Below are 14,339 nucleotides of genomic sequence, written 5' to 3' on the forward strand. Positions count from 1 at the left end.
TGCTAGCATAGGACATAAGAATGAATCTACATTCATTGTTTAAATATTTATGCTGTTTTGTATCTACACAAAGTGATTCTTCTATTAAATACTTCTATGAGGATTTAATAATCTTTTCCATGTCAATCAACAGTGATGTCAGAAAATTGATTATGATATCACCTGGGAATGGTGCTACAGGTACAGATACGTTGTTGAGGAACAAAAGTGCAATTGCACACTACCGTAGCTTCTTTCATTCAGGGCTTTGAACAAGGAACTTTTTAGACCAAGAGAGGCTGGTTCTGTTCTTTTTTTCTTTTTGTTAATGGCAACAGAATTGAACTATAATTTATCCCACAGAAGCCTGGTGAAGAACATTAATTTCATGGAAGTTTCAGACAAAGGGAACTCTGAGGGGATCTGACACAGATTTTTTCCAAGGTTGTTCCTTAGATAAGAGAGGTCTACAGTCTGGAATCCTATACTCCAGCCTCACAATAAGTAGAAACGTCTACTCCTAGCTAGGTGAATCCCTGTACTTTGAGGAGGCATCTGAAACAGAGAACCATCCTCAGGATCCTGCATAAGCTCTTGTCCATCCATCTTGTTATGCGTCCTTGCCCCTGACATTGTCTTGTTCATATACTTGGGCTGCTCTTGGCCATAACTGCTTACTAGTCATCAATATAGCCAGTTTTCCTATGGTGGAGCAGACATGGTATACATAATTTAGACAATGTAATGTAGTCAAGGTCAGTGCTGGAGACAAGTTAAACAAGTTGGACATTTCTCACCTACACAGTACATTTTTTGCAAAGAGTTCACAACCAATTATTTTCCAGTGACTACAGTTTTCCAGTCTCTACATTTAAATTTGAAAAAAAAATCTGAACATACTTGTTTTAAGTATATGCCTTTATGGTCACTTACACAAGCACAATTGCCTATAAAATTATTTGAAGCTATATAAATTGAAAATGCCAAGTTCACATAAGTTGGTTTAGATACATCAAATCTCCTTGGCTCCAGTAGTAGGACGTTTTCTCATTCTGTTTTATTCCTGTCTTTTTATTATTGATGCTTATAGATGTTAGTCAAGGTTAAGTCATAACACATAACTTATCCCTGTCTTAAATACAAAAGACAAAGAGCTTCACTTTTCTCTTTGTTCACTTTCAGCATTTTTGTCTTTGGACTATATCCTTAAACAGAAATGTTTAACATTATGCCTTTATCTGTATGCACCAGGCTTGATGTTTAAATACTTAAAAGAAAACATGTATTTCAAATTCTTTCCCTGTAATACACATGGAGAGTAAGCAGGTTAATTCTGTTAGCAAGCAATCTGTCAGTTAAAAATATTGACTCAAGTGACCAGAACACTGGAAAAGTGGTATGCAGCAGAGAGTCTGAAGGTAAAACACATTAAAGCATCTAAAATAAAAGCCTAAATGATATATTCTTTTCCTCAGCATTCAGAATTGCCTCTTAGAATAGCACAGTCCATGTGCAGACCTCTGTGTTGTCTTTCAGACATCTGCCATTCCTTGACATTGTGCAGAGAGCAGCAGTGTTTTACTCAGAGCTCTGGGTTCTGGTAGGAAATGGACTGATGAGAATCAGGTTTTCTTGCTGTGATATCAGCTGTGGTTGAACCTAATTTCAAGTGGGAACTGTTTCTTCAGTCTACAGCACCAAGGACATGATCAGCACCTCATTGATGAAACCTGTACTTGGACTGCAGCCATGGTGTTCTAAAGTAATGAATTTACATTTATTTTGGCTGTTAATATTAGAAATAAAGGATACAGTTACACTGTTGTGATCAACAAGAGTTCAAACACCAGGCATTAGATCTCTGAACTACTCTGAGGTTGTTTTAAAAATAGAGATTATTTTTTGAATAATAAATAGAGGCTTCTTTTTATTTGCCCCTTGGCTTTTTACTTCCTCAGGTACACTTGTGTTGTGCTTTTGATTTTTTTTTTTTTGAGGCAAAAAGCTTTTTTTTTTTTAATCAGAGACATGTTGTTGTAAGCATAAGACTGCAAGTTGGAGCTTCACAGAAAGAACAGATAGCTTTAGAGCTGACGATGTTAAAGTCATTGACAAGAGGAGAGAATCCAGTTTTCTGTAATACTTTCTGTAACTGGGTCACCTTGTTCATTCAGTTATTTGTTGCCAGCATTTTCTATTTTCTAACACATTTTTGCTATCACAATTTGTAGCAGGCAGCAGAGCAGATAATGAGGAAGAGGAAGAAGAGGAAGAAGAAGAAGGCTCAGAGTCAAGTAGTCCTGTTTCTTACCAGATGAAGCCTCCCCCAGAAGGGTGTTGCACTACCGATGGTAAGAAATGCACTAAACATGCAATCAGAAGGTATTTTGCACTGCTGAAATTGGTATAACTGGAGTCCTTCCCTGTAACTCATCAGAACAAGATCATTTATATGTAGTAAAAATAATAAGCATTCCACTGTTCATTATCTGTCAGACAAAACTGGATAGTTCTTGGCTGCTTTTGCATTTTGCAAGGTCTTTACCAAATGTGGCAGGTAAGTGTTTGTGCTAGAACACCTGACATAAGAACAGAACAAGGCAAGGTCGAGTTTACAGGTGTAACATTCACTATAATGAGTAAGGTAATTCTCAGGTTTTATCATTAGTTTTTACTTCTTGAAGTGTACCTAATTCAATGTTGCTGAAATAATTGTTCAAAAAACAAGCAACAACAACAACAACAAAAAAACAACAGGAAAACCAGTGAAATTCACTAGATACTTAGAACTATTATCTGCATTTCTGAAAATCTGACTGTAGTTATAATGACATTAGTAAGTAGCCCATAAATATCTGCATGTTATGTAACATCATCATGAGAAAGTTCTCTCTGGATTTTCAAATTTGAGTTTGTTTATTGTACTGATGATATTTGTTTATGGTGACCAAAAGGAGGGAAAAAAAACTATCAATTATTTTGCTCTTGACCTCAGAGAATACCACTTTGCTTTTCACTAAAACTATTGGAAGATCTTTAAGAAAGACAATTACCTGTATTAAAGAGAAAACTCTTCTCAACTTAAAGTACATTGTATTGATTTTTTTTTTTTCTAGGTTTCTGCCAGGCTGGTAAAGATTTGAGACTGGTTTCGATTTCCAATGAACATATTGAGGTACCATCAGGGTTTTTACTCGTTGGTGCCAAGTCACCAAATTTACCTGATCACCTCTTAGTGTGTGCTGTGGATAAAAGATTCCTTCCAGATGATAATGGGCGCAATGCCCTGTTGGGTAAGTGTGTCACAGTAAGTGAATGCTTCTGTGGTCTACAATTAATAGCTAGTTTTTTTTCGCAGAGTGAGTTCAGCAGATGTTCTTTCTTTTGTGTTTGTACAATAACTCTTGTTGGTGATGCACAACAAGATAAAAACTCAGAGCTGGTTATGTTTACTTTGGAAAGATACAGAGTAAGCCAATTCATTAGAAATTCTTCATCATCTTCTGTCCATTAGCCCAAGAATTAAGTCATTGTCTGGTCTGTTTATGACCTAGTTGCTGGAACTACACATCTGGTAACTGGAGTTGAACTGCTCCCTATTTTAGCTTTCCAGATACTAACATAGTTGGACAGAGTGTAGATTTGTCAAAGTGAACCTTTCTAGCTACAAGATACATGTAGCAGTTTGACCATAGTTTGTACTGTAAAAAATTAACATAGAATCATAGGCTTGGATTGGAAGGGACCTTGAAGATCATCTAGTTTCAAACCCCTGCTTGTGGGTAGGGTTGCCAACCACTAAATCAAGCACTGGATCAGGTTGCCCAGAGCCTCATCTATTATGACCATTTTCATTCATTCTTTTGGGGCAGGGGTCGTGTTCTCCACTAAGTTTAAACAATAGCATGAATTTTTGCTATTATCACAGTAAAAATAAATATGAAGTATTATAATTTGAATTTTTTCTTTAATGTGTAATCAGGTAATAGTGCATTTGAATTCAGTCTTACAATGCACATTATTTTAAGAAAACAAATTATGCAGAATACTTAAAATTTTCTTGCTTTTCACCAATTTAAGTGTCCAATTTCTGACATAAACTGAGTCTTTCTATTTTCATTTTAGCCCTTATGATTGCCATTATCCTCCTCCAAAGCAGTACAATTAGGGGCAATCCACAGTTGTGAATGAATGAACTGTATATTGAAGTTAGTAAATTGGAATAGTTTATATACTGGGACAAAAAGTATATAATCTGGAGGAAAAGCTCTTCTTTTAGTCAGACATTCTTGGGTAATTATGTATTATTTTCTTCAAAAATGCCTCGTCATTTTCTGTGTACCACTCTGAGCTTTAGATAGCAGAAAGGAACTATTTGTCATTGTGCCCTTTAACTATTTTCTTTCACAAATACTGAGGGATATGACGTGAACTCAGTTGTTATTTCAGTTTGAGCCACTCTTCAAGGCATTTAGGATGACAGCATAATGTGAAGGTGGATAATGTCATTCTGTGTACAGTAATTCCTTTCCTCGTGATCTTGCAGAGTTGGATTGGTCACAGTAGATTTGACTAGTGATTGTGAAAGAGTTAGAAGGACTATAAATCACCCACCTGTTGTTATTTTAAAGATAAAGACAGGAATGTTGTACCACTCCAACCATTCAGTGCTAGCACTCTTAACAGCTTAAGTTCCCCAGGCTGTTAGTGGAGAGAAAGTAGAATACTTGTTAATTGCGTGCTAAACAAGAAAAGAAAAAGGCAATGAGAGCATAACTGAGAGGTTTTTATGCTACTTGCATCCTCAGCTTGATTATTTAATACTGTTTTCTTCTTCTAAACAACTTAGATGCTTATTTTTGGCTGTTCTACATTTAAATTCTAGTGAATCGTGTTCTTCTGCAACAAAAAAAAAAAAAGTAGATAATTTAGGATAATTTGTGTATTCTATAACAAGATTAAATGTGAAAGGATTTGCATTTGGATCTTTGAGATACAAAATCTTCATCTATAAGTTGAAAAAAAAGTTGCCTGATGAAAAAATATGATAGATCTCATTGGCATGGGGATGGAATACTATTGGTAGAATAGAAATTAGATATCTTTGTGAGAGTCAGAATATTTCCCCACTTTTGTTATTATTAGTGATTTTTGCACATCACTTCTAACCCTTGAACCATATTATTTAAAAAAAAAATCCTGTTTTCTTCCCTCTCAAGATATTGTGTTTTTCTGTAGTAGTTATTGCTGACTACTGTAGGACTTTTTTTCCCCCCAGATAATTTTTTTTTAGGGAACATACAAAAATTCCAGGAAAAAGCAAAATGTCTCAGAAGTTTCTTGACCATCTTTTGACTTATGCCTTGTTCCCATGAGGGGCTGCTGATATTGTCCCAGTTTATTGATTATGCTACTGAGTTGCTCCATCATCTAGAAATATGTACTTGTAATATGAAAGTTGTCCCTACTGAACAGTGAGGTTATTTTGTTGTTTTGTTTTTACAGTGGATGGTTTATTACATGGAAAACTTCTGTTTTCTGGAAAAGGCAGGCTGTTAAGCAAAAAGTTCTCTGTGTTTGAAGAGCCTGAGAACGTATTGTATGTGTATCCACTAATTGAGTTAGATCCCAAGTTTTGCTACTCCGCAAAACAAATTCAAATTTTGGCTCTAGGAAACTGTTCCTTTTTGTTTTGTAGCCTGAAGGAATGCTTGACTGGAGGAAGAACTGCGATAGTGTGATATTTATTGTTTCCTAGTAAGTGCGGTTAATATGTATCACCCCCAAAGGTTTTTCTCTTTTTCATTTTTCCCTTCAGTTCTTACTGATAAGAAGGGTCTCTCATGATAAACAAAGCAGCTATTCACTCATCATTTTCCTTCCCAAAAGACCTAACAGCTGCCCACTTTCCTAGCAGGGAATAAGAAATCCTTTCTTTTTTTTTTTTTTCAGTGGGTCCCTGAGGTCAGGACAACAGAGGAAAAGATTAGTTTGCTTGCATTGTATGCTGCAAGATGAAAAGGTTGCAGTATAAAATCTGTGGCACTTCTGTTAGAAAGTACACTGTTCTATTTGGTTTTTGTAAAAGTAGTGAGTTTCTGTACAATGGAGTCTCAACATGAATGTATTAATTTCATTTAAGGCCTTCAGTCTTCAATGGAATGGTACTGAATGGGAGGAAAAAAAAAGTGAAGCAGTCAGTGTCTGTGAGCTTTTTGCTTGTGAGTAGAACAGAACAGAAGACATATTTTTATTGAAGAGTTCAAACCATGCTAATTCTTAGTGTTAAGGAAGTTGGAAACTTTCAAAAAAATATTAATGTTACATAAATATGAACATTAATTAAAACTCCATTCGTCATTTAAAGAGAAAAAAACAAAGGAAGAAAATTTTCAGCTGGGCCAAGTGGTGATAGATATCCTTCCTTCTTGAAGTATTCTACTTACCCCTAGCACAAGTTCACTATTATTTTAAAGGAACCACTGCCCAGTCATAAGGTAGATAGGGCTTCCCATCCCTTTAGTCCAAGGTCCTGCTATAGACCATGGGGCCCTTAGCATGGAAGTGCTTTTTAAATTATAGAGTCTTAGAATATCCTGAGTTGGAAGGGACCCACAATGATCATTTGGATAATAGATCACTGTGATGTGGGCAAATTCAAGCAAATGCACATGATAAGATATCAGATGCAATCAAATATCTTCTGATTAAACAATCTTCAGAGGGTAATGGCCTTAAATCACTACTAAACAGAGTTGGGTTTGAACCACTGACCTAAAGGTGAAAGGCTTCTGGCCCCAAAACTCTGGGCATCGATTTCTAATTCTCTTGTGAAATCAGTTGCATGACATAGATATATTGAGTCACCTTATGGCTGCCCTGACTCCCCTGACCTTTGTGTTTTCTATAATATATGGAAGAATATTTAATGCATTTTGTTTATAAAGCAAGCTCTCCTCTCTATCAGCTGTTAGCTCCAGCCATAGTATGTGAACATGGCATGCACAGAATGAGGGTCGGTAGTGGGTCCAGCCTTGTTCAAATTCATCAATGACCTAAATGAAGAGAGAGAGTCCACCTTTGCCAAGTTTGCTGATGATATAAAGCTGGGATGATTGCTGACACACCAGAAGGCTGTGCTGCCGTTCAGTGAGACCTAGACTGACTGAAGAGTTGGGCAGAGAGGAGCCTGATGAAGTTTAATGAGAGCAAGTGTAGAGTCTACATCTGGGGAGGGATAACTGCATGCGTCACTACAATTTAGGGATCAATCTGATGGAGAGAAGCTCTGTGGAGAAGGACCTGTGTGTCCTGGTGAACAATAAATTGACCACGAGCCAGCAATATGCACTTTTGCCAAGAAGACCAATGGTATCCTGAGGTGCATTAAAAAGAGCATAGCCAGCAGGTTGAGGGAGGTGATCCTCCCCCTATACTCTGCCATTGTGAGGCCACACCTGGAGTACTGAGTCCAGTTCTGGGTTCCTCAGTTAAAACATACAGTGTTCTGCTGGAGTCCAGTGGAAGGCCACAAAGATGATGAGAGGCCTGGAGCACCTCCCTTAGGAGGAATGACTGAGAGACCTGAGACTGCCTGGAGAAGAAAAGATTGAGGGAAATTGGTCTGATCATCTCCAGCGGTTCCTTCCAATGCCTACAATTATATGATCCTGTGGTTCTTGTGCTGGGGGCCCCAGATCTGGACATAATACTCCAGATGGGGCCTCACAACGGCAGAGTAGAGGGGGACAATCACCTTCCTCTTCCTGCTGGTCACCCCTCTGTTTGTGGATAGCACCCTGGATAGCATCAGCCTTCCTGGCTATAAGAAAATACTGCTGGCTCATGACCAGCTTTTCATTCACTGGGACCCCCAAGACATTATGACGAACACTGTTCTCAGACTTACTCCACCTGCTGCAAGGCTGGCAGTGGATGCTTCAATCTGAAAAGCAGCCCTGAAAAGAGTAATGATTGAACATCACACAGTACTAAAATTATAAATTCATGCTGTACTGTATCTGCGGTGTCATCAGAGAAAGTGTCAGTCTGAATGAATGGGACAAAATTCAGTGCTGGTAGGTGCTTTCCAGAAGGTGCTCAGCTCAGGGGAGGTGGGAAGAATCGAGATAAAAGATGATAGTTTGACTTAAATGGAAAACTGAAAAATAAACTTTTAAATTATTCTCTAAAGAGTTTTCAAAACAGGTTGACTCTTCAGGTTTGTTAATTCTTATTAAATCTCAGCAGTGTATTATAGCTGGTGAAAACTAATTCTCCAGTAGATCTTGAATAGTAGACTCTGTCAAGCAGACAAAGTTAAAAATAGATGACTTAGGGCAAAAGACCGTTTCAGGTAGAAGATACTTTTTGTTAAATCTTTCTTAGTTTGCTGATGATTTACAAGAGTTATCAGCAGTGACTGGTGTAGTGTACACATGAAAAGATTTTGCGTCCACTGCCCCACAGTTCTGTTTCTGTCGCAGAAATATTTCCCCATATGGCTTTTGAAAGCAGCTGGACACTTTCAACTAAACAATAAAACCTACAAAGGGTAAAGGTACTTCTATTTTACTGTTGGAAATGGTCCCCTCATGTTTCTGTTTGGAAAAAATAAGACTTTGTAAGTGGCAACCAGTTAAAAATTGCAGTGCTGCTGCTCATGCTTAGTATACTGCCAAGATGTACAGGAAGTTTTCATTTGCTAGCAGATTCATCTTCTGTAGTTTCTTAATCTGCCTAAAATGCATGTCAATTCTACAGCCTTTACCACATCCATTGTAGTTTTGTTTCCCTTTGTTGCTTTTATTGCAGCAACTGAAGGTTCTGTGATGTTAGACAGATGCTTTTGTGTTGACTGATACAAAACAGAGGATTTAGCAGTCTTGATTTGTCCCAATTTTATGAGTCATAATGACCTTTATCATTCTACCTATCAGCCTCAATGATATAATAGGCAGCTTTCAGTAGTTATTGTTCACTTATTACCAGAGATACAGACAAAACAATGGTATATAAAAAAATGCCTCATAAACTTAGATTTTTAATGAATTCTTCTGAACAATTTGAATGAAAATACTCAAGTTGTAGACCAAGAAACAGGTGTTTACAGAGCACAGAATTTCAGTGTCTGCATATTAGTTCACTTGTCTTAAGAAGTATTGAACATTAATTTGAAAATGTAATTGGTCTGAAATGTGATGGAAATTCTCATAATTGGTTCTTCATTTTATTTAACGTGGTGCAGTTGTAATATTTCCAATGTTATTCTCCATATTGATGGGATCATGAGGTGCTTTTCCTTTGCTTTATTTCTACTGTCTTTCAATTGACTGAACACACAATTTTGATTTGAAATTTCTGTGATAACACATCAAGACGTCTGTTAGATGGGATTAAAATAAAAAGAACCTCCATGCTTCAGGGCATGTATGGGGAATAGGGAGAAAATTTCCATGGGGAACATTGTCTTCTATTTACATACTGTATGATTTCCTTGTAAGTGTTCTGAGGTAATTGTTCAGATGCAGTACAAAATTTTCCTATGGAGGTACTTTGGAAAATGCAAAAATGAATCTGTTTAAGAATAAAAAGCAGATAAGTCTTAATTAGCTGTTCAAGGATTGTTCTTTATTTATGGTGATAATGGCATCACCATCGTGAGCTCCTCTTTGAAGCTCAAATTTTATACCTCAGAATGAGAGGAAATGGTGGTATCCCTGGAAATGCCCCATTAAGCCTGAGTACAATGAGCTTCTTTACGTGCAAGGATTGCATCTCTGTCATGTTCTCTAAAGTTGCAGACATGTTCTTTTCGTAATCATATATAGCTTGAAGTGTTGTGAAGTGCTAACACAGTCCAGCCATATAATCTGAGAAATCTATTTAAATCAATATCGTAAGAAGGCATTAGTATTTATTTTTTTCTCTAAACAAACTTATGTAGTAGAAGCTTGGTGCTTAAATGAACTTAGATCTTACTAAAGATAGTGGATTAAGTATACTTAATTTCCTGAGGCTTCCTTGAATGTTTAGTTTCAGTGCAAGTTTAAGAAGAAGTAAAACTTTCTGTGATAGTAAGATGTGATTCAGTATAGTTGAGCCAGATAAATTTTGTTTTAATGCTTTTAGTTACTTAATGAGTGGGTACTGTGATTTTTTTTCTGGTGGGAGAAAATGAAAAATGTGGCTTATTTTACATTTTATGTTCATGTGTGACTCTGTTTTTGCAATCTAGTAGGCAAAGTGCAACAGAGAGGAGTTGATGTAATATTTTTTGGATTATAATGTTTATACAAAGTTTAAACCTGTAAAACAAAACAAAACTGTTTTTTCTCCAGGGAAGAGTCATGTTCTGAAGTTACTAATAGTCACCAACCTATCTCACTGGATTATATGTACTGTTTGTTTTATCAGGCTTCTCTGGCAATTGTGTTGGCTGTGGAAAGAAAGGTTTCTGCTACTTTACAGAATTCTCAAATCACATTAACCTTAAACTGACCACTCAGCCCAAGAAACAGAAACACTTAAAGTATTATCTGGTCAGGAATGCACAGGGAGCTCTGACGAAAGGATCTGTAATCTGCTGGAAAGGGGCAGGTAAGATAATGAAGCTGTCTTACTCGAGCCCTGGTTTTTGTCATCCAAGCTTGGATATTACTGGGACTGGCGTCTATGTAAAACCTAAGACGGATCAGTTAAAAGAGAGACTCCTTAAAGTGCAGCTGTAAAAAGCAATTGACCGCCCTAATAAGAGGATGGCATGTTTGATGCCATCAGTTCCTCCCTTCCAAGTGCTGTAGCTTTTAAGTAATTCACATGTGAAATTACCAAGTCAAACACGCAGAAAAAAGCGGCTATCGCTGTTGTCGGTGGATAAGAAGCCTCTTTTTTTTTTTCTTAAGAACTCAGAGGCCGGCAGTCCTTATCCAGCACCTGTTCAGGCACGGTGTGCCATCTGCCAGAGAGCGCAGGCCTCTCCGGGAGCACCGCGACGGAGCCTCCCCCAAACCCTCCACCTGGGACTCCACAAACAGGTACCACGCAGAAGGAAGACGCGTTAATGTGTGCTCTTACTGCTCCGTGCGTGTGTGTTTGTCTCTATTTCTGAGTGGAAAGACAGAAAGAAGCACATTACCGCATGCAATAAAACAAATCAAATAGATTTGGAACCCTGCTTTCAAGTCTTTTCGCTGTCCGTTTGTCCCCCCTGATTTATGTACAAAATTTTAGGAAATAATACAATGGATAGGTGATGTGAAGCTTGTTCATAACTAAGGCAAAACTTCACTTTTAAGAGATATTTTGCATTGTAACCAGAATACTCGTTACTGCTGGGATTGTATGGGCATCGGTGGCTGCTCCAGCAGCTTTAATATTAAAAGACAAACTGATGAGTGATATCTTTGTATTAACAACGATTTCTCAAACATTTACTTTTCCATTAGCCTTACATAAATAAAAAGTGATCAATGATAGTGGCTGAAGTGATCTCTCTGAGCTTCACAATGAATATTCTCTTGTGACTCTTATGGATCCTGACAGCTCTACTAAAGTAAATGATCATTTTATTATGTCAATTAGGAATCTTGATCTAGAAACATTTATTGTAAATACTTTATATTTTTTTCTTGCCAGCTACAGCCATAGATCATATCCCATCAACAGCAGCATTCAGCTCAGCAGCTTATAATGGCAAGGAATCTCCTAAACAACAGTTGGTGAAAAATAACCTATCTGCTTTGACAAGACCATCGGTGTTAGGTATTTCTATGGATTTGTTCTTTAACAACCTTAAGATCTATATTCCATGGATTTGACAGAAACATTGAACAAATGATACCGTGATCATAATTATCTGTATGAATAGAAATTACTCTTCCAAATCTTTTGTCACTGTAACCCCTGCTTTTCTTTTGAATGTTAATTTTCAGGATAAAAGTTTGTATGATTTTAGCCATAGCTTTTCTGCAATTCCGATTATAAATTGAAGTTTTTTCAATTAAAATTTAATTGAATTGTAAAATTAAATTTACAATTGATACAGGATTCTGAGTCTAGTTTCTTCAATATTGTATTTGCATCAATCTCACTGAATAAGTTTTGTGGAGGGGATTAAGATATATAAGTAGAACAAATGGCTACATACTGCCCTCACATGGTACAGGTTTAAAAGTGATCTCTGAAAGCATGGACATAAGATTGTTCTGCAAATGTACAGTCTCCAGATTTGGGGATTCCTGGTTTACTTTTGGCTTTAATATTTTTTTGTGAAAATAAAACAAAATTAAAAAACAACAGAAAAACAACTCAACTAAGAACATTTTTAATACAAGTTCTTACTCTTGCTTTTATTTTTTTAAGTCTAACCATTTTACCAGGAGATACAGACTTGCCAGCATAAAGTAGTTACAGCTTTTGCATATTATATTAACGTGTATAAGCAGAAACAGCTCAGTTCTTCAAGATGCTGAGTAATTCTTGGGCAACTGTGGACTCAGTAATTAGAAATACTTGATGTTAGTGGGAACTCCTCATTTAGGATTTTGCAGGAGGACACAAAATGACTGAAGAAAGTAACAAGAGACTGAAGAATTTAATTGCAATGGGCTCCCAGGAAAACTGTGAGAAATATGGTCATGGTTTTACAGACAAGGATGTTGGAGCTAACGATGAATAGATGGAATATGCAGAAGTCATTTGCTTTGAAGTAATATGGATTATCATTAAGTCAAAGATTATGCCAGTGGGAAGTACAAAAAACTTGACAGTGTAAAAAATTGTTGAAAAGAGCATAGATCTTTATTAATATTGCACTGAAACCTGTGAAAATATTTTTTAACATTATGTTATGTGAAACACAGTATTGTGGTTTTGGAAATAGAAGGCGCAAAGTGCCTACATTGGCTTCAAAGTATTAACATAAGTGTTCTTAGTATGTCTCATTTTAGTATATTGCTTTTAATTCAGAGTAAACACTGGTGTAAAATAGGTAAAGCTTAACAAGTCTCTGCACCAGAAAGTTCCTAGGTCTTTATGCAGAAGATAGCAAAGTAAGACAAAAACCATAAGCAATGACTATGCTCATGGAGTCAACCTTGTCTACCACAGTATTTAATGCTTAATTCAGTCCATCAGCACTTGTTGAATTATCATGCACAAAAATGAATATGTATTCTAATACTTTTCTGAAATATTATTGTTATTCAGGCACTTTGACAAATTCAGGACCTCCAAAAAAACGCCATAAAGGTTGGTCACCAGAATCTCCATCATCCACTGAAACTTGGAACTTGCCACTCAACCCACAGGCTCCAAATAGAATTAAAAATGGTAAGCTGAACCCAGGGTAATGAGGATGTTCATTTCATTATACAGAAAATAATGGGGGAAAATAGGCAATATTTTAAAGACATACACAGATTCTCAGAAGTGTTTTGAAAGGTGTTTGACACCTACATTTTCAGAATTATTTATGTTCTTCAATGTTATTGATTCCTCTTTGAGTCTCTGGACTTAACTCTCATTAGAATCCATTCATCATGTCATGATTAATAAACTGCAACAAGTGCTTGTGTCCATCTTTTGACACCTAAACACCCTTGGGACATTATAGTGTCAGAATTCAGATACCAAGCTACCATCTCTTGTTTCACTTATTTGTCACAGTGTTCTCAGCTCTTTCTTGAATTTTATAGTCTAGATACAAACTAGAGTGACGTGCAATGAAACAAACCAACTTTCAGCAGAATGTTTTCTTTTAATATGCTACTGTTCAAATTAAAATTAACACAAATAAATTAGTTTTGAACAAATGCTGAATCTTATTTTTTTTATATACCAAAAAATCTTGCTTAGAATGAATAAAACTAATTATATCCTACAAAGTCCTCAAATCATAGCTTTGCATTGATATCATGTATATCTCTATATTCCTACATTCAGATTGTGAAATGTTTGCTTATAAATATTTCAAAATCTTTGGATGCGTGTTCAATGCTCAATATGATTAACTCTCAAGAAAATAAGCACAGTATGGGTTGTGGTAACAGATCATGAAGCGTGTGATGTGATCGGAAGTATGTAGCACTTACATCAAATGTGTATATAAGATGATGTTGATTCACTTTTCATTGAGGAAACAATTACTAGATCTCACTCCAGAGATATTATGTATGAACTTTTAGATGGAGGAAGCCTATCATCTCTACCGCATTCTGCTTTGGTGGGGCCAGCATCATCTCCAGTCGTTGGCTCAGGAGAACCTGTCTCAGTTCCTGACAACCTGCTGAAAATCTGTAAAGCAAAGCCAGTTATTTTCAAAGGTAAAAAAACCCACCTCAGCAAGATCTCAGGTCTTT

The 14,339-nt window shown here is 36.6% G+C and overlaps 1 protein-coding gene across 1 annotated transcript in view; it reads left to right on the forward strand.

The window, feature by feature from the left end:
• The window catches only part of LOC104909996 (protein GREB1-like), a 17,565-nt gene that overhangs the window by 2,902 nt on the left and 324 nt on the right, over positions 1 to 14,339 (forward strand). Inside the window, exons 2-8 of the mRNA XM_031552260.1 lie at positions 2,132 to 2,330; positions 3,096 to 3,272; positions 10,396 to 10,578; positions 10,884 to 11,015; positions 11,617 to 11,742; positions 13,189 to 13,311; positions 14,166 to 14,333. Coding sequence (XP_031408120.1) covers positions 2,132 to 2,330; positions 3,096 to 3,272; positions 10,396 to 10,578; positions 10,884 to 11,015; positions 11,617 to 11,742; positions 13,189 to 13,311; positions 14,166 to 14,333 — 1,108 coding nt within the window. The remainder of the gene's footprint in view (positions 1 to 2,131; positions 2,331 to 3,095; positions 3,273 to 10,395; positions 10,579 to 10,883; positions 11,016 to 11,616; positions 11,743 to 13,188; positions 13,312 to 14,165; positions 14,334 to 14,339) is intronic.

The sequence above is a fragment of the Meleagris gallopavo genome, chromosome 2 (genome assembly GCF_000146605.3).
Source record: "Meleagris gallopavo isolate NT-WF06-2002-E0010 breed Aviagen turkey brand Nicholas breeding stock chromosome 2, Turkey_5.1, whole genome shotgun sequence".
NCBI lineage: Eukaryota > Metazoa > Chordata > Aves > Galliformes > Phasianidae > Meleagris > Meleagris gallopavo.